Below are 27,508 nucleotides of genomic sequence, written 5' to 3' on the forward strand. Positions count from 1 at the left end.
TTTCTCTATACTATCGACTTTTGTATAACCTTTGTATGTAGAGTTGTAATAACCTGTTAATAAACTCGGATAACTGCCATTTGGACTTTCTCTTCAATCGACAAGATACAACTAGACGCTACGACAATCCTGTTCGTGGATGCGGTCGGATTACCGATCTACCGACTTCAACTATCGAGAGGAACCATTACTGGTCTCCCCAATCTAAAGGCTATGAGAACTAAGACTATAAAGAGAAATAAACACAGTGAATGATTTAAAAAAGAAACAAAAAATTACTTCGGAGAACGTAAACTTAAAACCATAATACTTCTCTTATCAAAACACATTTCTCAATTACGAATATTATCCACAAAGTTGTTTAGATTTGGTAATATTTGTTATATTAGGTTTAATATTGGACACTTCTAAACAGAGCATATCCTGTAAATGTTGATCTGTCTTACGAGATCGAGATTTTGACTCGATTTGTTTCATTTCGGGAATGTTTCTTGGAACAGATATGCGCTAACAAATATTGATATCAGTTTTCTGGCAAATTTTTTTAATTTTATAAATTCCATTCCGGTAACGAAGAATAAAAATTAATCGATTTTCCTTTTTTGTGTAAAACTTTTAAGGAATCACTAGTCTGTTCCAATATGTCTAAATTTAAATTGGAAATATGCATCAATAACTAAATTAGACGGATTACTGAATACAGTAGAGCGTCGATAAGTGGAACCAATTGGGGACTGGGGTCCTTCCAGTTAATGATTTGTTCCAGTTTCCGACTTTGTACGAAAAAATACATTAACCTGTCCGATGTTCAAATTTTTCTCCGTTGCGTGTCGCTTCGTGTTGAATTTTCGTCGATTTTAAGCCTAACGAAAATTTTTATAATAATCATCGAGGCTATCGTATCGTTAAAAATTATTTCTGCATTTTGTACAAACAAAATAAATATATTGAAGAATATAAAAAACATGAAAATTATACTTTAGAAGTAAATTTAGTATCAAAAACATTCGATTCAGCACGACACAGTCCGACTGAAAATCGTTCCACTTTCCGGCCATTCCACTTATCGACGCTATACTGTAATTGTATCGCATTGAGGCCCGTAGTTTATGACCCCTGCACTAGACCCTACTTTTTCCATTCCCCTAGTCATTTATTAATTTACAAATTTCATTCACTAATTATATGGATTTAGTGAAATCCATATAATATATGTTTTCTAATGGCATGAGCAATTAATGAATATTATGTGGAGCCATTAGTATTAATATAAAAATAAGACGACGATAAGTCACTAGATAAGAATTTTACATTGTATTATATAAATTATCGTTAAGTATTAACTTGCAAATGGTGTAAAATTTAATATTTTGCTTCCTTATTTTTAATTTTTTTTGTTTACAAATGTAAACCTTATACAATAACTTTCGAATACTTTAGGATACAAATAATCAAGTCTTTCATAACATCGCTTTCTATATCAGTAAAACAATTTCATAATTAGACTAATATTTAACAGGATAATTGTTTGATGATAAATAAAAATATGTCGAAAATATTTATGGTAATGGATATGTCCGGGTTTCTCGGGCGAGAGATATGTAATAAGTATCAACATTAGAATTTAAATAACAATACTTTTAATATGGTTTAAGTCTGGGTAAAAATAATTGTAAGTTAAAATTACACAAGAATCATGGAAGTTTGTAATAATTAACAGAAACTTAATAATACTATATTTTATAATTAATTACTACGCAGTGCTTATTTACATTTGTAGTAAAATTCTTTAAATCAAAGTGTAAGGGGTAAAAAACTCCCGATTAATGCGTTTAATACTCCCATTTTCAAAAATTTTCTATGGCATTAAATTTCCCGTTATCAAGCCGTTTCTCAATGATCTGTTTACAAAATTATTACAAAATTGTATACATTTTTTACTCAACAGGGAAGGCAGGAGTGATTTTGCTGCAAAGGACTACGGTTGTTGGTTACATTGAAGTCCATCCTCCACATCAGTGCGTACGGAGACATTCTGGACAATGCAGCATTATCTGCGATGTGACTGTACTTTGGTACAGATCCGTGTCTCACCAGCACGTCTGAGCACCATGCCATAAAGCATGCAGTGTCAAGGCGTGGTTTTGAAGAGCATGATATCTGCAAGATTGTCCAGACCAAAGTTCAGATTCCATCGAGCATCTCTGGAATGTCATATCTGTGCGTGGCCAACATACCCATCGTTCCTCGAGGAATAAAAGCACATACCCCCCACACAAATATCGGAATTTGGTCGGAGGCATGCATGCGCGGGAGAGTTTCTGCAATGATTCAAGCAAAAAGCAGTCCAACCCAACATTGAAAAACGTTTATAAAAGCTACTTTTACATCCTCTTACGTGTGTCCCAATGCTTTTATGAATATAGTGTATAATATATACACACAGTGCCGACATTCTATTTTATTCTGTATATACACTAATTCTAAACTCTTTGAAAGATATGCACTATATTTTTTAATTACTATCTAGGATCCTGCGGAAAATATAAGCTCTCATAAAACCAAAGACGTCGTATGAAGTTTCCTGATGTCATCATCTTCACACTTTGAGATAATTTAAGTTGCATTACAGTGACAACTCGTAGTGTCTAATACACAGGTGCTGTCGCAGTAAAACGCAACTCTAATAGAAACCAATGCCGATCAAAATCAGTATTGTTTCAGATATCACAAGCCATCATTGCTGCGTTATTATACAATAGTCCCCCCACTGTCCTATAATTTTGCCGCATCCATCACATAATGACATATCGGCAATGGAAAATCGCCAAAATCTACTAATATTGCTATTAAACTGTAAGATGAAACCTAGTAATCAATAAAGAACTGGACATAATAAAATCTTACATTAATACCTTTTTCTAAAATGTAATAAAATAAAACTAATATACAGTAAAACATACTTTATAAGTCATATTATGTAACTAGATAAACGAAAAATCTCATCTAAAACCCCTGCAATTGCATTCTAAAAAGTAACATACTTCTTCAAATCGGAAATACACGTTTGTAAATGCTAAAATCACTAACAAACCTATTACAAAGTGACCCTAGTTTTGACGGGTATTTTATGAGTCTTTTGGGATAAATAATATTCTAAGGACAAGAGAACGCAAAATGTTCCAGCGAATCTATTTCTCTGTACTCACAGAGCGGGGAAGAATCCAAATTAAAAGTATGCAGTTTTTCTCTAAAATCACCATGACCTATAATAATCTGGAATAACACAATGCCTCTCCCTAACCGAGGGGAAAAACAAAAAAGTCTTCCTCCTTTTCGTGAACTATTAAGTACTTAAGTATGTAAATTTTCTTTTCCCTCCTTCTGTCGATACACATGGTCCTTCTCGAAACTTCTTTCAATGTTGCCAGATCTCGACGCTTCTGCTTTTATTTTGCCAGGTGTTTTTCTCTTACTCCATACTTGCTTAGCACCATATAAGGAAATTTATAAAGATCTTTTAACTAAAAGCAAGCAATCTAAAATTACATACTTTTTGCAAAAGGTAAAGCATGGATCTGAAGATAATGCAGAAAATGCTCAGAGGATATGGATAACATGCCAAAAAGAAAACGCCTCGGTTAATAGGGCTTGGTGATGACGAAGACAATATTATTTAATTTATATTAATATGTATCACTTAAATATCTTTATTATGAAAATATAATAGCATGTTTTTTAATTTTTGGAACCTAACCCTCCTTTTCGTACTAGTTCTTTGTTTTATATAACACGGCAATGTTTTGGAACTTAACTCCCGTGTTATACGGGGGTATCTGTTTTATAAAGGTAACTGTAATAAGCGAACTCGACTACCAAATCCAACGGAAGTTCACCAGAGATGATCTGGGCAAAGGTGGATCGGAGGGCAGGGGTGGATACTGTTCGATATGCTCTCGTCATAATTAGCAACACAATCCTTTGAGATTGCTCCAATTTCCTTGTATGAGAGGCCCCCAGCGTGTCGCCCCACATACCAGCCGGATAAACTATTGTAAGCGCAATCAAGGATCTTTACAGGAAACGCAGAGGGGGAAGCGCAACCCCCACTCTCCGCCTGTCAGACCACGTATTTTGCTAAACTGAACAATTGCCTTCTGACAAACCCCATCAACAAGTGTTAAGGGGTTCATGCCCATTCCTAGAGTAACCCCCAGGTAGCGGAATGACCCCCCTCCTGATGGGAGTGTCCTGCATTTTTAAGCTGGAGGCGATCCGGGCTGAGGCGACCCCTTAACAGAACCATAACCGACTTACTCGATATAAGTTCAATTTTATTTCCCGTAGCCATATATGTAAAGTACTCAACACCCTCTGTCCCTTTATCTCTATCTGCAACCTGCTATTTCCCTCTGACACTCACCAGATCGTCGGCGTATGCTACAAACTTTACACCAGTGGCCAGTGGTGATATTCGAAATATTTAACAAAGGATTCGCTAGCAGAAAACTTTTCCCTAACAATCACCGACAAACAAAATGAAGTTTTAGCTAGAAATAAATACAATACCTATTCTTGCGATATATCTAATAATCAGTGGCGTATTTGAAACATAAGGGGCCATGGGCGAATACCAGGTAACAATAGTATATTAGTGCTGTCAACCTTTTTTTTTAGGCAGAGAAATTTTTTCACCCCGAATGGCGCTGCTGATAATAGACAGATGTCATCATCTCTCGAAATACAACATCGTTTTTATTTCGCTGTCCATGGCCGTGGAACACGTGTCGGGCTATCTTTTATTATCTCGCGCGCGTGAGATTGTGGGATCTCTCTTATGACTGGATCTAGTTTCAAGAACTCTCTTGAATCGATCGCGATTAACCCTCGTTTCGGTCGAGAGAGCTCGCACCAAGGCATAGTCCCCGACCTTGCTCACAATCTAGATTGAAATGCTCGGTGCGAACGGGATATAAGGCTCTAGTTTAGTAGTATTACAGAGTATAATACGCATATTTTAATATATTTTTTAAAAAAAACAAAACCACTGAGAAATGTTACGTGTGTTTAACAAGGTTCGGGAAAAGGAAAATTTTACCAACGGGTTCGGGCGAACCTGTGCGAACCCGCTGAATATCACCACTGCCAGTGGCGTGCGGTGACATTTGATGATAGGGAAGCTGTGTTTCTGTAAGAAGCCGACTTCCAGGGGCAATCAGTTAATTGGGCGTCAGTAACGGTCTCGGGTCTATTCGTACGTGCGTGGTGGCGGAAGAGAAAGACGACAAGTATCTGACAAAATCCGTTTATTTTAACATAAAATAAACATATACTATGTAAAAATAGTTTGCTTTAGGACAATCAACCGTTCGGACGTCCCGGGCGTCGATGTGGTTCTTCGATGGTCGATCGAAGGTGGCCCCGGGACAGCGGCGTTGACAAGTCAGTAAGGCACAGGGAGACTTCGTCCGTTGGTGTCATTTTTGATCTCATATGAAACGATCGATAACATAACAGTGCTGCTAACTAGACTTATATGCTTGAATTGCAATGGATTGGTTTCAACATATGGACCTTAGCAGTTTAAGGAAGGAAAAGGATGCTTCTTGTAAAAAATTGAATTCAAATCTGACTTTTTTAAAACTGGGAAATATGCAAAGAGTGCTGCCATACAACATGAGTTTCCTATTTGTAAAGAAGAAAATTAATCGCATGCAATAAGGAACATTGTTTTTAAACTATTGGAATGCATTTATCCCGCATTCTGGGTATATTTGTACTGACAAGCATGATTGAAACGATGTAGAATTATTCTATTGTTTATAAAAATATTCACTTCTTTTAAAAGGTTTATTACCTGAATATAATTAATAAACCATGAAACAATATTTTAATGTTGTATTATTAAAATAGTGTAAATGAATTAAATTTTTATTTATTTATATAATGCTCTTTTTAAATCTTCGTTGTTGAAAATCGATTGTTTTCATCTTCTCTACATTTCGAAGATGCCAAGTGAATTTGAGATTGAGATAAATATATGTCTAAAATATATGCATTTCTTGTATGTAAAAAACAATAGAATTTTTGAGGCGTCAAAGAAATTTAAGCTTTGTGATTTCCCAATAACTGCATTTCTAAACACTTTCATTGTTAAATTATAGATATTTTGATACGATAAATGTTTCTACTTGAACAAAGTGCGTCCAATTGTCAATATTATCGTCGTTATCTGTTTCCATTGTCTCACTTTTTATTTGGTTTGCAGAGAATGATAAAACGAATAAAATCACTATAATTTTCTATTATATATTTTTTTAAAATATATATATAATACACCCCGAAGTATCGACAATATCAAATTTAGTTTGCACTATTTTCTATGATAACGTATTGAAACGATTACAAATTGTGATATATGTTTTTTCGGAATGGTTCGACTTCAAAATAAAAAGTTAAACAGCTTTAATACTTATTCTTTAGCGGATAAGATGTTTAGAATCTGTAGAGATGTAATAACTGATGATAAAGAGAAAAAAATTAATGGTAAGCAATCACTCCAATAGAAGAAATAAATAAATAAAAAGACGTAGTTGCTTCCAAAAAACTTTTGGTGGATCACCATTTATTTCCTTAAAAAGTTCCATTAGAATAAAAACTTCAGGACGACCCGACCTTTCTTTGTAGGCTTCACAGCCGCCCAGGAAACAATTCTTTAAAAACATAGGAAAAAATCCAATTCAAAATTAAAAATTTTTAATTTAATTGGATTTTTTCCTATGTTTTTAAAGAATTGTTTCCTGGGCGGCTGTGAAGCCTACAAAGAAAGGTCGGGTCGTCCTGAAGTTTTTATTCTAATGGAACTTTTTAAGGAAATAAATGGTGATCCACCAAAAGTTTTTTGGAAGCAACTACGTCTTTTTATTTCTTATAGAAAAATTTTCATCCAGCGAAACATTAAAGAAATTCAACAGCATGAATTTATTTATTTTTAATGTTATCTATTTTTAGCAAGCATTTCATAGTAAAGGTAACTTCTGAATCTCCCATTCATTTAAACTTTTATATAAATACCGAGTAACAGAATTTCATTCTCATTCTTTCGTTCCCCAGTACTTTACACTTTTCGTTATCCTTATCCCGTGCATCTGCTCAAAGAATCTTCACTCTTCTAAAGTAAAAGTACACTTCGACTTTGTTTTTGTCCTGTCTTTCTTGTTTCTTTCCTATCTTCTTCCCTGTTTGTGTCCTTTCTATAACACTGCCCATACCATCACTAGCTTTATTTCGTATTTCCGCACTCACCTTATCAACATGTTTGTCATCATTTGTCCATTTTTCCTGTATCTCCTAGTCTTCATCACCATGCTTATTTTCCTGCTCTTCTATCATTCCATCTTGCTCTTACTTCCCACAGTCATTCTTTCTGTAATCTGTTTCAATGCATAACAAACACTTTTTAAATTAGGACACTTAATTTATACAGTTGACAGATGTCTTGGTTTTCCGTGATTGTCCCGGATTTTATCCCCAACTATGTGGCAACTCTGGTAATAAAATATGTCCCACCTTGAGGCACTGCAACCTACTCCTGGATATTTTATATCGATTATTTTCTCGGCTACCTTAAACAAATTTTATATCTCTGTTAGCTTTAATCAAAATTACTTTTCTTCCAGATATTATAATCGGGAATCCTTCATAAAATTCAGCATTATAGAACCTTATTGTTCCACATTCTCTCATCGTTTGCTTCATCTCTTCCACAGTCATCTGAGGAAGAGTCCCCAGGCACGTGAGTTAGACTCGTTTTACTTTTTCGTCATTATTACTTTTAGCTAAGTTCTTATTATTTACTTTTCTAATAATACTCCACTTATCTTCAAGCTTCTTCGTCGTTGCCTCGTATAATCCTTCAGCTTAACGATCAATTTGACTGGCCTCATCCATACAGCTGAAAGCGGAACTTTCAAAGTAAGAACCTTCGAATAAACTCGGAATGATCTTTCTCCTGGGAAACAACTATATCTTTCGTTATTAAACTCATTTTCCTTCCTTCCGGTTTGGAGATTCGGCACCAATCCGATGCCAAATCTCCAAACCAGATGACCTCGAGTGTATTCGAATATTTCTTTACGACAGGAAACAAGCCAATTCGAGTACCAAAAAACTGGTTTTGCCCAGCGTCGGAAATTCTACTCACATTACAGTAATCTAGAAATCAAATTATTCTATGGTTCCGTATTTCTCAAGGAAATTTTAACGCTAGAACCGCGAGACATTTTGTATGTTCATGACTGCTATTTAAAGCACGCTTTTTACAATTTGAAACTGATTTTATATCACACTTTTACCAAAAATAACGTTCTAGAAGATTGTATAATTGCAAGGGACAGTTTTATAGGTCTGGGAGATTGCCCCCTCGAACTGGAGGAACTACATAAAATTCCAGCAACATTTGGTGGCGTCATCTCTTACGATATTTAATTTAAAATAAAAAAGTTCTTTTTAATAATTATAACGTGGCAAAAAACTTATCTCTATCCTCAAAATTAAGTTTTATAAAAAAAGAAAAAATTGTAAATGCTAATAACAAGTAAAGTCGTCATTTAAATCCTACGCGAGATATGACACAGACTCCCTTTGACTCCCTACCCCCTCGACCTTTAACAAAATATAACAGCTTCAACCTCCCTGCAAAATTTCCGAAAATTTCAACAAAAACACAGGCGTTATTAAGCCTCAAACAGGGTGAACAAAATCGTACCCCCTACTCACTAACATTCATACATACAGAAATTACCCCAGAATATGTTTGCATTTCTCGACGTTTCAATGTGCCCTGAGTCCAAAAATATAAAAATCTTGGGAGTCATTTTCTGACCGATCGTTATACAGTATATAACAGAGCCGTAAAAATAATAATAATAGTAAACAGATTACAATATGCAAAGTATCAGGGTCAAGTAGGATGGCTAATGCACCCGGCCATCCTACTGATCTGGGAGACCAAGGATTCGAATCTGGGCGTAACCCTAACTGTTTTTCCCATATCATCATTAAAAATCTCAGAAATGTAGCAGGGAGTATTTCAGTGCCGTTTACACTATTTCTTAAACATATTTACGTCCGAAAGAATTACATAATAAAAACTTGAGCATCATTTCAGTGAAAACAATGATATTCTAACAACACCCCCATCCACTCATTTCATCACATCTATAAACATTAACAGATTAAAAGAACCAAATAATTTTCACGGATTTTCCGATAATCTCTCCCGAGAAATATTTCTTTTGTATCTTTATATTTCAGAAGATGAAAATGTAATGAAAAATAAACTACATTGCAGTAACATCGAATGCGTGTTAATTCATGAAAGTTACTCAAAAATATTTTTTGTGGTTGAGTACACCTATAACACTACACTTATGGAACTCAAAATCAGTGTTTGTGGCACGGCTTTATGGCATGGGTGCCACAAACACTGTTTATACATGATTTTGAGTTCCATAAGTGCAGTGTTATAGGTGTACTCAACCACAAAATACCGTGTGAAAACGATGTTAAAACTGCCGGAATTTTGATGATTTTATTTAAAATAAATGCTGCGTATTAATATTAATATTTACATTTATTAATAAAAGAAATATTAAAGACAATTTATACAGTTGAAGCATCTTTCTGTTGCACAGCATCTGTATGCTTATTAATCGTTATTTTTAAATTTAAATAAATAATAATAATTATACACGTGTACCTAAAGTCGAATAAATAAATAAATATGATTAATTAGTTATTTATTTATTTTTATTTAATTATCTGTACGAAATATTACGCAAAAAGGAAAATTCCGATCGCTATCTAATCAAAAGCGAACAATTTAAATTTCAAAGCATCCACTTCAATAAACAATGCAATCGTAACTTTCGGTACAACTGGTACAAATTGAATTCATCCATTAATTTACCAATTATTCAATTTATATTAAATTAATAAACGATCGTTTACTTTCATTTATTTAATTCAGCATCATGTAAGTTAACTATTTCAATTTATTAATTTAAATTAATTAATAAATAGAAAGATTGTTTTTCATGTGGAGAAATCTTACTCGCTTTCTAGCTGTTCTTGATTCATTGTGTAATATTGCAAGTATATACTTTACTTACATCTCTATACTTATTTTAGCGAATTTTAGCTTCTTTAAGATAAACACCAATCTTTAATTTAAAAATAAACAAGCTAATTAATTAATTAATCGTATTCTTGGTTAAGAGTAGAAGATTTCTATAATTATAAAGTTGAAGTGAAGAATTAAGTTAAATTCCACCAGTGGCCAAATGGACAAAATCACTATACATTTGATTGTGGGTTCGAGCTTCACTAACGGACTGGTAACGTAAAATCTTCCGATTTTCTTCAGGAAACCGTCACTTAAATTGGAGAAATTTCCTCTAGAAAATCCTCCCTAAGGCACTTCTCCTTGGAAGATTGTCCACACGTTGCATCGTCTTATTCTATTAAACTAATCCAATCTAATTTAAATCAACAAAAGAAATTTTTATAAAGTTTATTCTTTAAACAAAAATATAAATATAATGCAATTTTTTTTAAGCTAAAACAGTTAAAATTAACTTATTAAATATATATTTCATAGATCCTAGGTTATTTGTTCGCATTTAAAACAAAATTCTGAAAGATATAAACCTTAAGGTGACTTCCACACGTTAATTTCTTTCATAATAAGTTAACTGATTAAGTACAACAATTTAAACTACCCAATTTGTTAAACAATACATCTTAACAGTTATTTATTGTTAGAAACGTAACGGCAGTTTGGTTTTTTTTAATGAAAATTTATGGTTCGAAAACGATTTGAAGGATGGATTTAACACTGGTATGCGTTCCCGAAGACGATAGCGATAGCACAGAGAAGGAAGAGCACAAGATCCATATTATCGTTAATAAATTTCAATTAGATCAACTATTAGAAAATGCTAAAAATAAAATTGTGATGATCCATATTTCTGCATATTGGTGCGGTCTTAGCATGGGAATGGATGAACTTATCGAGGATTTGGCAGACAAATATCAAGATAAAGTACACGTATTAAAAATTGATGCGGCAAAATGTAGAGATATAGCAAAAGAATACAAGATTAAATACGTTTCCACGTTTATATTCGTTTTCAATGGAGAAAATATCGAGGAATTTCAAGGCGCGGATCAAGATATAATTCGAGAATTACTGGAAAGGAATTTATCTTATTTAGAGCTTCATCAAATCTCGCTTTAACGTACTACGTCGTTTACGATATAACGTTTATGTTCTTTATTTATTAAATAAATTTATCAGTTACATTAAGTTATCGTTTATTTGATTACAATTATTTGTTATTATTCAGTCTCCTATGCTGAAATATAACCTTGGATGTGTGAACTTGATAACTAAGATAATATTACGCATTTACAATCGCGTGTATTAATATAATAACCATTATTTAAAAATGCAATTTTTTTTCATGTTTCTAAATATTTCTATAGGGGAACTTTGACAAAGAATACAGCAAACCGGAAGAAACCAGCTTATATAAATTGCGACGGAGTAATAGTGAAAGCGGTGTATTCTCCGGATGCAGTTCGATCAGCAATGAATTACCATCACCGTCCAGGAGATCTTTTCATTGCAACTTATCCGAAATGCGGTACCACGTGGATGCAACATATCGTTATGTTAATTCTACGAGACGGAAAACCCATAAATGATCCATTGGAGTTTTTCTTTAGAACTCCGTCTATTGAAATGTGTGGAGCGGATGCTATTGATCTCATGCCCGGTCCGGGAGTTATCAAAACGCATCTTCCCATGGAAAAAATGAAGATGAATCCAAAAGCGAAGTACATCTTTGTCGCTCGAAATCCTAGGGATTGTTGCGTATCTTTGTACTACCAAAATAAGAATTTTCCTTTTTATAAATTCGAGGATGGTACTTTTGATGAATTTTTTGAATTATTTATTGAGGGAAATGTAGATTACGGCGATTACTTCGATCATTTGCTTCCTTGGTATAATAGGAGAGACGATGACAATATATATTTTACCACTTTTGAGAAAATTAAAAACAATACTAAAGAAGAAGTCTTAAACATTGCAGCATTTATTGATAAAAAACACAGAGAAAAATTAGAGAATGATCCGAAATTGCTCCATGATATTTTATATTATAGCAGCTTAGATTACATGAAAACTCATTCTAATTTTAAAGGCCTCATACGAAAACTTTCCGACCACATCAAACGGGGGTATCCTATTTCGTCCGGATTAAAGGCTTTCTACGAAAATTTGCGTAACGAAAGCAAAAACAAAACTGCAAAAGGACAATTTATTAGAAAAGGAATTGTTGGAGACTGGAAAAATCATTTCACTCCCGAACAAGAAAGAATATTTCAAGAAAAAATTCGAATGAAAACATGTAATAGCGATGTTATGGATCTGTGGAAGGAATGAAAATGCACGAAAATTTAATAACAATACAAAAATATTGTTTACATTTATTCAAATACTTTGCTTATGACATAAATTTCCTTATATGTGCATACTTTGAATATACAACAAATATATTTTTGTTTTTATTAATTATAAATGCTACAGATGTAAATGAGTAATGTATTTATGTATTGACTGTGCATTATTTAATGTAAAAATAATTATTTAATGAACAAAGAAAATTTCGAATACGTATAACAGTACGAGTTTTAATTTATTGATCCATTGTGTGTTATTTTTTTTTTATCATAACTAAAACAATTCTCTACTGTTAATAAATAATATTTGTTTTCAAAATTTGTTTATTATTTATTGAGACGTTTTAATTGAAAATAAATTTTATACAAATATATGAATAATTACAAACTCTACAAAATTTTACAGACCAAGGCTTCCAAAAAGAGTTGGTCTTGACCTCTGACGGAACGATGAAAGTTTAAGAAGGGGTCGATAAAACTTTGCAAATATAAAAAATTTACTAAATTAATTACACTTCTAGCCCAAATACACATTAAAACTGTCTATGACTGGGATGGCGAACCTATGGCACGTAATGTATCATATGATTTCTGCCTTTTTCAATCATCCTTTCTGTTTATCACCCGATCATCTTTTTTTCAATCAGATTTTTTACGTTTATTCGAATTAAAGCGTATTCGTTTAATTTCTTTAAATATCATTATTCGAAGTCTAAGACATTGGCACGCATTAACATCTTTAAAGCTAAGTATGCTTACAATATGGCACGCGGACTGAAAAAGGTTGGCCATCCCTGGTCTATGAGAACACGGATAAATGAAAGGGACGACTCAATTATTCAAATATAACTTATTAACAGAACCCCTCATCGGCCCATTTAAAGATTATTTTAAAAAATGCCATATATCTAAAAAAAATTATTAAAAATTCGCCCTCAAATAAATTTAGAAAGGTCCCTTTTAAAAAATTGTACTTTCCATCGATTGGTGGAAAATATTCCTTTAACCCTCTACAAGGGGATGGACAGATGGTTGAGCGGTTAAGCCGTTAAGGTGTCAGCGTCCCGCTCTAGAGATCCTTTGAGTCGAAAATCCCACTAATTTTTTATTTTAAACACCACGTTGTTTATATAATGATGCGCTTACAAAATTTCTGAACCAAATACCTGGGCGTCTAGGCCTTCATTTAGCCTGGCTATCTCAATACTGACCGAAAAAGCACTTACGATTTTCAAGCTGAAAGCCATATATATTTTAAAGTATAATAAACAAAAACATTTATGTAGTTATTATACAACTTTAATTTATTCGAAATTAATTTACAGGTGTATCAAAACGGTAGAAGTAAAGTAAAAGTACAATCAAATAAATATTTATTTATTTTCAATAAGACAATTACAGTCCAGAAACTAAATACTAATGTCCAGTTAGATAAGAACGGTGTGGTAAATAATACTATATAATTTAGGAATTTAAACATCATTGTTTTATAATTTTTTCTTATCATTAATCCCACAACCTCATTACATGGCTTCCTTTAGTTTTTTCTTTAATTCTTTCTTCTAATCTCTCTTCTTGTTCCTTGCTGAAATAGTTACGCCAATCCCCTATAATACCTTTTCTGACGAATTTGTCATTCCCCGCTTTGCTAGCTGGCACATTTGGGATACTTTTTGAGAATTCGGCAATATGTTTCCACCCAGAAGATACTTTATCGGGATTTTCTCTTATATAACCATTCATTTCTGCATAATAATCATTAACGTGTTTCTTCATGTACTCGAAACTACTGTAATATAGAACATCGTCTAAAATTTTTGGATTTTCTTTTAAATCTCTTTCGTATTCTTCGCCTAGAAATTTTGCGATATTCAGAACTTCTTCTTTCGTATTTCGTTTCACTTTTTCGTACGTTGTGAAGTAAACATTTTCGTCGTTTCTGTGTTCGTACCAAGGAATTAAGTGATCGAAATAATCGCCGAATTCCACTTCGCCTCTCAGAAACAGTTCGAAGAAATCATCGAATGTGCCATCCTGAAAAAAATACATCGCAAAAGCTTTTGTATGATTATAAAGGGATACGCAACAATCTTTGGGATTTCTTGCGACGTAAATATATTTAGCGTGAGGATAAAATGGCGTTAAGTGAAAAGGTAAATGCAACTTCAAGGCACCTTTTGACGTCATGAGATCTACAATATCGGCACCTGACCTTTCAAGAGACGGAGTACTTATAAAAAAATCCAAAGCATTTTGGAATGGTTTTCCTTTTCTTAAAATTAACATGACGATGTGTTGCATCCACGTAGTTCCACATTTTGGGTATGTAACTATAAATAGATCGTTCGGTTTGGGTTTATAATTAATAGCAGATAAGCAAGCTTCTTCGGAAAAAACTCCCGGAACATTCATTCCACTTACTTCTTTATAAAATGGAACTATTTTCTCTGTCATCTTGCTTTTTCCAAAAGTAGAAACTGTAATTATAAAATATTAGGGTTAAATATATCACAAAATTAAAGTATGTCAGGAAAATGTATATTTTATGTCGAAAAAACTCATGTTGTGCCATTGTAAAAAAAGTGAAATAACTAAAATTAATGAGAAATAAAAAAAGTCATAGTTTAAAGATGAACAATGATTTAAAATCTTTAAATAAAACAAAAATGAAAACGTGCTTTTCAACCACTGGACCACGAAAAAAGTTCATCGGTCGGCAGAAAAATATTTGATCGTACTGACACCGGCGCAATTGATTGCGGTGACATTTAACCATATTTATAGCCCGAAAATCAATGACCAATGCTTAAATACTGTAAAATTTGCGGTTGATCAGGATATTGTCTCGGGAATTCAAGAAGGATTAGTTAAAATACATGACAGGATAAATAATGCGTCGAAAATCTATGATACGAAAATAAACTACATACTATAAAACTAGACGATGGTGATTATTTATCACTTTAATGATTTACGAAATTGTTTTAAAAAAAGGTTGCTTTCAGTGGTCCTTCATTCCGAGATTGAATGGGATCGGAAGAGTAACATCGCGCAGTAGCTCGTTAACCTATAAGCAAAGGGGGCATTTTTCAGGGAACTCCAAACCAATCTTTTATAAAAAAGTATTTCCCCAATAAACTCCCCCGAGAGTAAACGCTTTACATGAGGCTCCTTAATTCAAATTTACCGAGGCCTTGTTAGGCTATAACGCGCCACTGATCGCACCCCCATCATTACAGTGTATTTGCGCACACACACTGTTGTGATTAAATTTTACATTTGATTATGCTTATCGCTCCGTTATGTGCCTAAAACATGACTAAAATATATATTCATCGAATTTAGGTATGTCCTCAAAGTTTTAGCCTTTTATTCTTAGTGTAAGTCCAATAGGATCGAACAGGCCTACAATGGAGCAGCCAGGTGGCCATTGTAGATTGCCACATGAATTTCTCGGCCATCCGGTGCCCAGCTTTCTGTCATAATGAGATATGCATGCAATTTGAGTTGCAAGACTTGAGGACGTGATACGCAGCAAGTTAAATAAAATAATTTAATAATAATTGTAAAGAACATCATCTTATATATTAAAATTGAAGACAGACCGTCTTAAAGTTTAATTTTATGGTATATATTTTATTTTCCGTTGAAATTATAAAGTTAAACGAAATAAATAAAGTAACGATTTACTTACCGAATTAATTTTTCTGTTGAAAACTGCTCACTTAACGTGTACTGTACGTATTGATAGGCAGTTGTTTTTTCGGAATGCTATTTATTAAATTCAAGGTGAAAGGTTACACTAAGTACGGCATGCGGTATCATCTTTCATAACACCTATATTTAAAAATATAAGTATACATTAATTATTCAGTTATTAAATGATAAATTCTGTTTTGAATTACATATCGTACGTCTAGATGTCTGTAGGGGTGTGTGCGTGGCACGATTTTGTACACCCTGTTTGAAGAGTAACTCCTGTGCTTTTTGTTGAAAATTTATGAACTTTGGCACGGAGGTATGTTTATTAGGGAACTAATGCTATTAAATTTTGGTGGTTAAAAGTCGAGGGAATAGAAAGATGAAGGTCGTCTGTATCTTTAGTAGGGTCGGACTTAAGATTTTCCTCATTATTAACATTTAAATTTTTTTATAAAACCCGTCTCTACCCTCAAAATTGAGCTTTTTGCCATTTTATAATACTTAAAAAACAAAATATGATAACAGATGACGCCACCAAATAGAAACCTGTTGCTGGATTTTTCAATATTTCGAATGTTGTTTTCTTCAATTTAAAAACGTGAATTTTTAAATGTATTGATATTATTTCTAAAATATAGTAAACTTTTGAATCTCCGTACGTATATAGGCGGATTCAAAAGTTGTCATACAAAATACAGAGAACCGAAAAGACCCACTTGTGGCGTGTACACGTTTTAACATGAACTGGCTGTGAGGGAGGAAAGTACAGTAGAGAGGAGTTTATCTGAACACCGGTTATCCGAACTCTTTCCAGTCGGACTGTGTCGTGCCGAATCGAACGTTTTTGATACTAGAATTACTTCTGAAGTATAATTTTTATGTTTTTATATTTTTAAATATATTTATTTTGTTTGTACAAAATAAAGAAATAATTTTTAACGATACAATAGCCTGGGTTATTATTTTAAAAATTTTCGTTAGGCTTAAAATCGACGAAAATTCAACACGAAGCGACACGCAACGGAGAAAAATTTCAACATCAGACAGGTTAATATATTTTTTCGTACATAATCGGTTATCAGAACAACTCCAGTCCCCAATTGATTCAGAAACACGACTCTCTACTGTATTCACATTGGCCTTCTGTTAAATTCTGAAGTTCCGGAAGTGTCCCACTATTGGTTAATATTTGATATCTTCTTTCCATAAAAGGAAAAATTATTAATAACGAGCGATTATCTATTATGTCATCCTCACAATTTCGGGCTACAATTTTTAATCATATTTTCTCCATCTCAAATTAGTAATGGCTTGCCCCTATACATAATACTTTTCGGTTGGTTGGTTGGTTAAAGTTTTTTGGCGCAAGGGCCACACAGGCCAAGCTGCGCCGCGTCATATGGTATAAATAAATAACAATAAAAAAAACAGAAAGGAACAAAAAAGAAAGAACCAATAACGAAAATATATAACAATATGTATATAAAAATAAATAAATCTGTTTATAAATATTTGTGACTTAAAAAGAGCAATAATTTATCAAGGTTTGGCCTCTGGTCCAGGATCTCTCTAAAACTTGCATTTCCAACTGTCTACGAATCCTCTCAAAGGCAATGCATGTGCTCAGTATGTGCTTAACACTTACAGTACAGTTGCAATACTGACATGCAGGCTGGTCATCACCCTTCAAAAGGTATTGATGTGTCAGTCGAGTATGTCCAATTCTCAAACGAGTAAGAATAACCTCAGATCTCCTGTCATAGAAAATTGGACACAGAAGAAACCCCATCATAAATTTGATCTCGTGTAGTTTATTGTAGACTTGTGCGTTCCACACATTTTGCCATCTCTCCTCTAGTCGTTTTTTAACAACTAGCTTTAAGTCACCTCCTTCGATAAACATTGTATGCTGAGGAGGACTTGCTGACTTTGGAGCAGCGTCAGCTTCTTCATTTCCTCTTACACCTACATGGCCCAAGACCCAACAAAATTTTACAGAGAAATTCCTTGCAAGAAGATGGCAAATCAGATTATGGATTTCAATCAATATAGAGTGATCTCATCTGAACCTAGTTCTCAAAGCCTGAAGTGCAGTAACATGAGTCAGTGTAAATCACGCAGTAACGATGACCTTTCCTATTTATATACTTTAGGACTAAAGATAGAAGAATTCGGTACTATTCGTTCTGCCACACTTTCATCCTGGCAAACAAAGGCTAAGCCAATATAATCATCCGATTTAGATCCATTGGTATATATAAGAATTAAATTCCTGTATTCTCGATTCGAAATTCCCGATTTTAGGTAAATTTCTGTAACACTCCATTTAGGTAAGTTTCGGGATCGAAGTGCAAACCACGCCTTCAGGAAAAGTAGATGCACGAGGTCTTCTCTGCGTTAAAAGTAAAATCATTGGTCTTGGACCAATTGTCCAAGACAATGTGATTTAAAAAGGTTTGCAGTTGTCTCTCAATGAAACTCATATTACTAGACTGGCATGGCTGAGAGACTTTACCCAGTTTACATATAATACAAAAATAACAACATGCTTGATGTTGGTCTTATATTGCCAACTTACAGAAAGTGTGTTTAAAAAATTCTAAATGTAATTAAATTACGATAAAAGTCATAATTTAAAGAATTTATTTTCGCGACTAATTTTATAAAGTTAAATATTTTGAATTCCACAAATTAATATTTGACCTAAATAAGTCGATTCGAGGAAGAACTCAAATCAAATCCGAGAATTAAAAAGTTGAATATTAAATCTCCAACGTAGATAATAATTTCTTGTTTCGGCTGACAAATTAGTAAAAGCCATTACAAAATGTTTCAAAAATTGAAGCGCAAACTCGTCTAAACTTGATGATGGCCAGGTCGAATGCCATCGTACGATTCAACGTCACTCCAAGCTACCCTCTCCTGGGTGCGGTGAGTAAATCTAAGGGGGGAGCGAGAAGCAGCAAGGTTAGTTAGTTAGTTAGTTAGTTCTAGTTTTTTGGCACAAGAGCCATACAGGCTATGCTGCGCCATGACAAATGGTAAAATTAAACAAAGCTAAATATATATATCACAAGGCGTCAATACAACACAAAAACACAAACAAACAGAACAACACAAATATAAATATATAATAAATAAATAAATAAATAAATTAGTTAACTTAAATCTCTCTATTAATATTTATAACTTTCAAAAAGTTCAGTATCTTATCAAGATTTGGCCTCTGGCCCAAAATCTCTCTCAAAGTTGCATTTCCAAAATGCTGTCTGCGACTCTGGTCAAAAGCAACACAGTTGCAAAGTATATGTTTAACACTTAAAGTACAAATGCAATACTGGCATACTGGCTGGTCATCACCCTTCAAAAGGTATTGATGAGTAAGCCGAGTATGTCCAATTCTCAGACGAGTAAGAATGACTTCAGATCTCCTATCATACTGTTTCTTGTGTGTCCAATTTTCTATTATAGGTTTGATCTCGTAAAGTTTATTGTGGACTTGTTCGTTCCACACATTTTGCCATCTCTCTGCTAGTCGTTTTTTAACAACCAGCTTCAAGTCACCTCCTTCAATAAACATTGTATGCTGAGAAGGACTTGCTGACTTTGCAGCTGCATCAGCTGCTTCATTCCCTTTTATACCTACATGGCCTGGGACCCAACAAAATTTTACAAAAATATTACTTGCAATAAGATGGCAAAACAGTTTGCGAATTTTAATCACTATAGAGTGAGAACTAGGTTCATGTGAGATCAAAGCCTGAAGTGCACTAACTGAGTCAGTGTAAATAACACAGCAACGATGACCTTTCCTAATTATATATTTTAAGGCTAGATAAATAGCCTGCACACTCTGCAGTAAAGATGGAAGAATTCGATGCAATTTGTTCTGCCACGATCTCATCCTGGCAGACAAAGGCTGAGCCAACGTAATCAACCGATTTCGATCCATCAGTATAAATAGGAATTAAATTCCTGTCGTGATGTTGAATTTCTGCAAAGTGCTGCCTATAGATGTAGTCTGGGGTGAATTCCTTAGGAAACTGCTTTAAGCTAATGTCAACATTTATCACAGGAATTGACCAAGGTGATATATTATCGACCTCGGCCTGTGAAATGTTGCTTGTGTCCAGGTCAATCGTGCTGCTTACATTCTCCATTCTAATGTCAAATGTAGGAACACAACTTGGGCGAGCTGTAAATAATCTTTTCAGCTGAGTATCTGATACTCTACAATAAACTGAAGGTTTAGCCAAAGATTTCTGTTTAATGTAATAGAACAGAGACAACTGCTCTCGCCTGAGAGATAGTGGGGGCTCATAAGCATCTACGTACAAACTTTGGACAGGAGAAGTTCGAAACGCACCAGTGCACAAACGCAATGCTTGATGGTGGATTGGATCCAGCATCCGAAGAGTAGATTCTCGCGCAGAGCCATACACAATACATCCATAATCAAGCTTAGAGCGAACAAGAGCTCTATATATTCTGAGCATTGAACATTTGTCTGCTCCCCAGAATGAGCAGCATAATACCTTTAAAAGGTTCAGAGATTTTAAACATCTACTCTTCAAATTGCGCAAGTGTGGCAAGAACGTCAATTTATGGTCAAACACGACACCCAAAAATTTTGCTTCGTTGACCATTGGGATTTTAACCCCATTTAAGTAAATTTCAGGGTCCAGGTGCAAACCACGCCTTCGGCAAAAGTGAATGCATGACGTCTTCTCTACGTTAAAGCTGAAACCATTGGTCTTAAACCAATTGTCTATGCGATTTAGGGAGGTTTGCAGTTGTCTCTCAATAAAACTCATATTACTAGACTGGAGGACTGTTCCAATTCTATTAGAGCAAGTGTGTGGTGTATTCGGCTCCGTTTTTCATCGATGTTTTCTACGGTTCTGCTTATCGGATCTTTGAAATTTAACCACCGCTGGATAGATCTTTTTACCAGCTCTCTGTAAATGTTTTACTTTTTAATTTTGGTTAACGCTTTTTTGTTTTATAAGCGTTTTTGTTTTCGGCTTTTGTCGGCCTGCATTGGGCTCGTTTTTTAGTTTCCGCTCGGTCCGGTGACGGTTTTAGGGGGCCCGCGTGCTCTTCTACGCGCACCCCAATTTTGATTGCCATAGTATCTTTTTTTGCCGAGTTATTCTGTTTTTTCTTTTGTCACCGTTAGACAAAGATCCTCGTGGTCGCCGCTCGGTCGTCTTAGCCACTCGGTGTGTTTCAGCCGCTGCGGCGTTTCTTCTGCGCCGGGCTTCGTCTATCTTTACCGGGCATTTTCGAGACGGCGTTGGTGTTACTCTCACCCGCTGTCAGTCGTGTAATTTTCTTTTTTAATTTCTTTTATTTTTCCTTGTGCTAGTCGTGTTTCGCCGTTCAGCGTGTTACAGCCGCTTCGGCGTTTCTTCAGTGTCGGGCTACGGCACGTTAGTAGGCTTGGTTCGTGTCATCTGTGGTGCTTGTCTTGCGCATCCTCGGCCCACGCTGTCGTGTTTTGCTTTATTTTCTTTTTTTCTCGTCACCGGACGTCATTCGCCGTTTGGCTTATCTTGTAGCCGTTCGGCGTAGCTAATCTTGTCGGCGGGGCTCAGCTTATCGGCGTAGCTATTCAAGTCGGCGGGGCTCAGCTAATCGGCGTTTCCTCTGTTTTATTGTTTTTTCGGGGTCTATTCTTATTCGCATCTTCAATGGAGGACCCGAAGGTTATCCTCGAGTCGCTGGGGGACTGTTCTTCTCAACCACCCGCCAGTACATCGGCAGATAGTGAAAATGAAGAAGACACACCCTGTACCTGGGATTCTGATGAAGATATTCTCAAGGAAGCTAATGTTAGTCTAGGGAGGATCATGGAGCTTGTCCCAGAGTCCACCAACTCCACTGTGCGAAAACACGAAAGGGCTGAAGTCAGGAAACGAGCTGCACGAATGTTCGCAGCTATTCATCAGATGTATGGAATGCTCAAAGAACTGAGATCCAAAACTTCTCAAATTTTAACACCAGCTACTGTCTCCAAAACCTACGCAGATATCGTCAGCTCAGGAGCTAAGCAAAGTAACACCACTAAAACAATTACTAGATCTCTATCTTCTAAGATACAGCAGGAAGGCAGTGGGGGGACACACGCTGTTTTGGTGTACCCCAAAGCAGAAGACCAAGATACAAACGAAAACCCGGATAAATTAATCAACACTCTGAAAGAAGCCATCCAACCACACGAGTTGGGGATTAGCATCAAACGAGTTTACAAAGTTAAAAACCAAGGGATCTGTATAAGGGTTCAAAATAATAAAGATGGAGAAACACTTAGGGAAGCTATAGAAGGCATCCCTTCAATTAAAGAAAAAGTTAAATGCCATGTTACAGAGGGCCGTAGACCCCGAATCATTCTCTTAAACGTCCCAAATTCGGTCGAAGAGCAATATCTAATACAGACTCTATATAAACAAAACAACATATGGATGGGCCACACCTTAGAAAGTTTCACTCAACAATGCCGCATTAGTACGGTGTTCAATAAGGGACGTACAAAAGAAAACTGCAGACACATGGTGTTATCGGTTACTCCAGCAATACGTAGCCTTATCATAAATAACCGTCACCTCTCGTTGTCTTGGGCCACGGTGCAGGCCGATGACTTTATCCCGGTCACCAGATGCTACCGCTGCTGCGGCTTTAATCACCTAGCAAAGGACTGCCAAGAACTAACTCGATGTAGCCACTGTGCCAAGTCGCACAAATTCAACGAGTGCACAAAGAGACACAGCACCCCTTGCTGCACTAACTGCAACAATTACAACAAAGAAGTAACTGCAAACAAAAGGGTTCCAGCAAATCATAACGCTTTTAGTCAGGATTGCACTATTCTACAAAAAATAAAAACGCAACGAATTCAACAAACTGATTATGGGGTGTAATCAAACCAACATTAAAACTCAGCCTTCTATCAACACCCTGACTCATACCGGTAGCCCAAGCATGCATTCAACTGCTATGTGCAACTTCCGTCTCACACTCCTCACCATCAACACTCAGAGGTCCAAGGCCGCTTCTTCGTTCGTTAAAAAAATGGTGGACGATCATAAAGCCGACATCGTTCTCATACAGGAACCCTACCTTGTCAACAACTCAATTGTCCGGTTTGGGAAATGGAGAGTTCACCCCCCCTCAGAACTTCTGTAGCACTATCAAAGCGGGAATACTCATTTGCAGCAAAAACATCATAGCCAACTTCTGCCCAGACCTCAGCACCGATCACATCACTACCGTTCTGCTTACTCACGGCAATAACCGCCTTTATCTCTCATCAGTCTACTGTTCACCAAACGATGACATACACCATCTGATTGATGAAATGCAGTACATACACCCCAAAATTAGTGCTTTCCCCTGGGTTACTTCTGGGGATTTCAATGCAAAATCCCCAGTCTGGCACAGCCCAGAAGAAGACCCCCGCGGTTTTTCTATTTGCGAGTATATGTCAAGGAACCAAATTGTTTCCTGCAATACCAGCCCACTCCCGACCTTCTTCTGCACTCGTGGGAAAAGTTGGGTCGATCTGTGCCTAGCTAATGACAAGGCCCACAAGCTCGTCACCTATTGTAGCACTCTGGAAGAAAATAGCTTGAGTGACCATAGGTACATTAAGACTTACATTAAAACCAGCAACCCTATAAATATCAATAACAACATCACAATCAGGAAGACTAACTGGACCACTTTTCAAGATCTCTTCAAGCAGTTCTGGGCAACCCCAATTCAGGGGATCCTCTCGGACATTACCAACGTTGAGGAGCTAGCCGACCATATTAACCACTTCTATATTGAACTCTTACCACTACTCTACCACCATAAAAGAGATAAATCATAGTAATGCACCATGGTGGAACAACACGCTTAATAGACGAAGACGCAATGTCAGGCGCCTTTATAGGCTTTTTAAAAGAGAAAACAACCCAACGCTCAAAGAGATCAAAAAGACAAACTACCTTGAAGAGTTTCGCATCTATAAAACCGAAATTAACACAGCGAGGACGCAGGCATGGAAAAAGTACTGCAGCGAGATTGGCAATAAGAGCGCATGGAGTGATCCCTATCACACGGTGCTTAAGCCAAGAAAAGCTACAAGTATCCCTGTTAATATCAAAAGGGAGGATGGTACATTTACATCAGAGCTTTCAGAAGCCTATAAACACCTTCTCGACACACATTTTCCTTTGGATGATTCCAGCAAAGACAACTACACTCAAACTAGCATCAGGAATAGTGTCTTAACTCATCCAAACTCTAACAACGATGTCCCTTTCACTTTTGCCGAAGTCCGTGCAGCAATTTTCACCATGCGCAACAAGAAGGCCCCAGGTGTTGATGGGATTACACCCCTCATGGCTAAAAAGGCATACGAAGCAGTTCCTATCGCCTTTGTTTACACTTACAACAAATGCCTTGAAAACCAACAATTCCCCACCTCCTGGAAAAACGCCGCAATCAAGTTCATCCCTAAAGTCGGCAAAGCAACACCAGATAAGGCGACCGACTTTAGGCCGATTAGTCTTTTACCAGTCTTGGGCAAAGCCCTAGACGGGCTCATAATCAACCGTATTAACCACTACCTCTACTGCAATAACCTCCTCCATAATAACCAGTTCGGCTTCGTCCCAAAAAAGTCCACCTACCACGCCCTACATCATGCCATGCAATTCATCGCTAAGGCCTGGGACATCAATCACCATGTGCTCATGGTTTCTATTGATTACAGTAATGCTTTTAATTCACTCTGGTGGCCATCACTTCTAAGCTCTCTCAAGCGGCACAAATGCCCTAGCAACCTTTATAACATCCTGAAAGACTATCTCAACAACAGGTCTGTAGGAAGTTATGACCTAGACCCACCGATTATACAAAATATGACGCGCGGCTGCCCGCAGGGCTCTAGGTCGGGCCCAGGGCTATGGAACATTATGTATGACGAGCTTCTTCGAATCAATCCAAGCAACATCAGCGTGCCCTGGGTCCTTCAGGGCTATGCGGATGACACCCTTCTGATGCTCTCGGGCAGAAATAGTGAAAAGCTTCAGGAGGAAGCTAACAAACTTTTAAACGTCATTCACACTTGGAGCGACAACAACAAGCTTACAATCAATACAGACAAGTCAATCTGTATGCTAATGTCACGGGGGCGCCAGCTACAGAAACCCCCCTCCTTAAAGATAAACGGCATAAAAATCAAGCACACGAACAAACTAAAGTATCTCGGCTTAATTCTAGATCAAGGCCTCAAATGGAATTATCACATTGACCATGTCTGCAGTAAAGCGGCCAAATTAGCGAACCTTTTGTGCTATCTAGCTGGTAAAAACTGGGGGCTTAATGTTAACAACCTAATCCACATTTACAAGCAGGCCATAGAGCCTATTATCCTGTATGGCACGCCGATCTGGGAAACAGCTGCTTCCCGGGCTCATATCAAACGGTTGGTTGGTTGGTTAAAGTTTATTGGCACAAGGGCCACAATAGGCCAAAGCTGCGCCACAACATTACGTTAATATATGTACATACAATAACAATTAAAAAATAAAATAAAACAAAAAACCAATAACAATAATTTTATTCACAATTATGTTTATATACTAAAGTGTGTAACAACTAACATGTATTAATATATAAATAAATAAATAATTAAATTTCTTTATAAATATTTGTAACTTTTAGAAAGTTCAATAATTTATCAACATTTGGCCTCTGGCCCAAAATCTCTTTAAAACTTGCATTTCCAAAATGCTGCCTACGAATCCGTTCAGAGGCGATGCAATTGCTCAGTATGTGCTTAACACTTACATTACAGTTGCAATACTGACATACAGGCTGGTCATCACCCTTCAAAAGGTATTGATGAGTCAGTCGAGTATGTCCAATTCTCAAACGAGTAAGAATGACCTCAGATCTCCTGTCATAAGGTTTCTTCTGTGTCCAATTTTCTATCACAGGTTTGATCTCGTGTAGTTTATTGTGGACTTGTGCGTTCCACACATTTTGCCATCTCTCCTCTAGTCGTTTTTTAACAACTAGCTTCAAGTCACCTCCTTCAATATGCATTGTATGCTGAGAAGGACTTGCTGACTTTGCAGCTGCGTCAGCTTCTTCATTCCCTCTTATACCTACATGGCCTGGGACCCAACAAAATTTTATAGAGAAATTCCTCGCAAAAAGATGGCAAATCAGCTTACGAATTTTAATCACTATGGAGTGAAAACTAGTTTCATACGAGATCAAAGCCTGAAGTGCACTAACTGAGTCAGTGTAAATCACGCAGCAACGATGACCTTTCCTATTTATATACTTTAGGGCTAAATAAATAGCCTGCAACTCCGCAGTAAAAATGGAAGACTTCGAGTGCTATTTGCTCTGCCACGATTTCATCCTGGCAAACAAAGGCTAAGCCAACATAGTCATCCGATTTAGATCCATCTGTGTAATATAGGAATTAAATTCCTGTCACGATGTTGAATTTCTGCAAAGTGCTGTCTATAGACGTAGTCTGGGGTGATTTCCTTTTAGGAAACTGCTTTAAGCTAAAGTCAACATTAATCACAGGAGTTGACCAAGGTGATATATTATCGACCTCGACCTGTGAAATGTTGCTTGTGTCCAGGTCAATCGTGCTGCTTACATTCTCCATTCTAATGTCAAATGTAGGGACACAACTTGGGCGAGCTGTAAATAATCTTTTCAGCTGAGTATCTGATACTCTACAATAAACTGAAGGTTTAGCCAGAGATTTCTGTTTAATGTAATAGAACAAAGACAACTGCTCTCTCCTGAGAGATAGTGGAGGCTCATAAGCATCCACGTACAAACTTTGAACAGGAGAAGTTCGAAATGCACCAGTGCACAAACGCAATGCTTGATGGTGGATTGGATCCAGCATCCGAAGAGTAGATTCTCGCGCAGAGCCATAAACAACACATCCATAATCCAGCTTAGAGCGAACGAGGGCTCTATATATCCTGAGCATCGAACATTTGTCTGCTCCCCAGGATGAGCAGCATAATACCTTTAAAAGGTTCAGAGATTTTAAACATCTACTCTTCAAATTGCGCAAGTGTGGTAAGAACGTCAATTTATGGTCAAACACGACACCCAAAAATTTTGCTTCATTGACCATTGGGATTTTAACCCCATTTAGGTGAATTTCAGGTTCCAGGTGCAAACCACGCCTTCGGCAAAAGTGGATGCACGAGGTCTTCTCTGCATTAAAAGTAAAACCATTGATCTT

At 36.1% G+C, this 27,508-nt stretch overlaps 3 protein-coding genes across 3 annotated transcripts; 2 read left to right on the top strand and 1 right to left on the bottom strand.

Moving 5' to 3' along the window:
• Positions 1-4,300: 4,300 nt before the first annotated feature.
• On the top strand, positions 4,301-11,299 carry LOC136979466 (thioredoxin-2-like; the record flags this gene model as incomplete). The annotated part of the gene is made up of 3 exons (XM_067275475.1): positions 4,301-4,326; positions 9,316-9,367; positions 10,885-11,299. Coding segments are annotated over 3 exons (493 nt in total), but the record flags the coding sequence as incomplete, so codon positions are not given.
• Positions 11,300-11,480: 181 nt separating this feature from the next.
• On the top strand, positions 11,481-12,569 carry LOC136979464 (sulfotransferase ssu-1-like). Its single transcript, XM_067275473.1, has one exon. It carries the CDS (start codon positions 11,654-11,656, stop codon positions 12,509-12,511), a length of 858 nt encoding a protein of 285 aa, XP_067131574.1. The 5' UTR covers positions 11,481-11,653; the 3' UTR covers positions 12,512-12,569.
• Positions 12,570-13,948: 1,379 nt separating this feature from the next.
• On the bottom strand, positions 13,949-14,988 carry LOC136979465 (sulfotransferase ssu-1-like). The gene has a single exon (XM_067275474.1). The coding sequence runs from the start codon at positions 14,980-14,982 to the stop codon at positions 14,035-14,037; it is 948 nt and encodes a 315-aa protein (XP_067131575.1). The 5' UTR covers positions 14,983-14,988; the 3' UTR covers positions 13,949-14,034.
• Between the last annotated feature and the right edge of the window lie 12,520 nt (positions 14,989-27,508).

Source organism: Centruroides vittatus, unplaced genomic scaffold (genome assembly GCF_030686945.1).
Source record: "Centruroides vittatus isolate TY-2023 unplaced genomic scaffold, ASM3068694v2 contig_626, whole genome shotgun sequence".
Lineage (NCBI taxonomy): Eukaryota > Metazoa > Arthropoda > Arachnida > Scorpiones > Buthidae > Centruroides > Centruroides vittatus.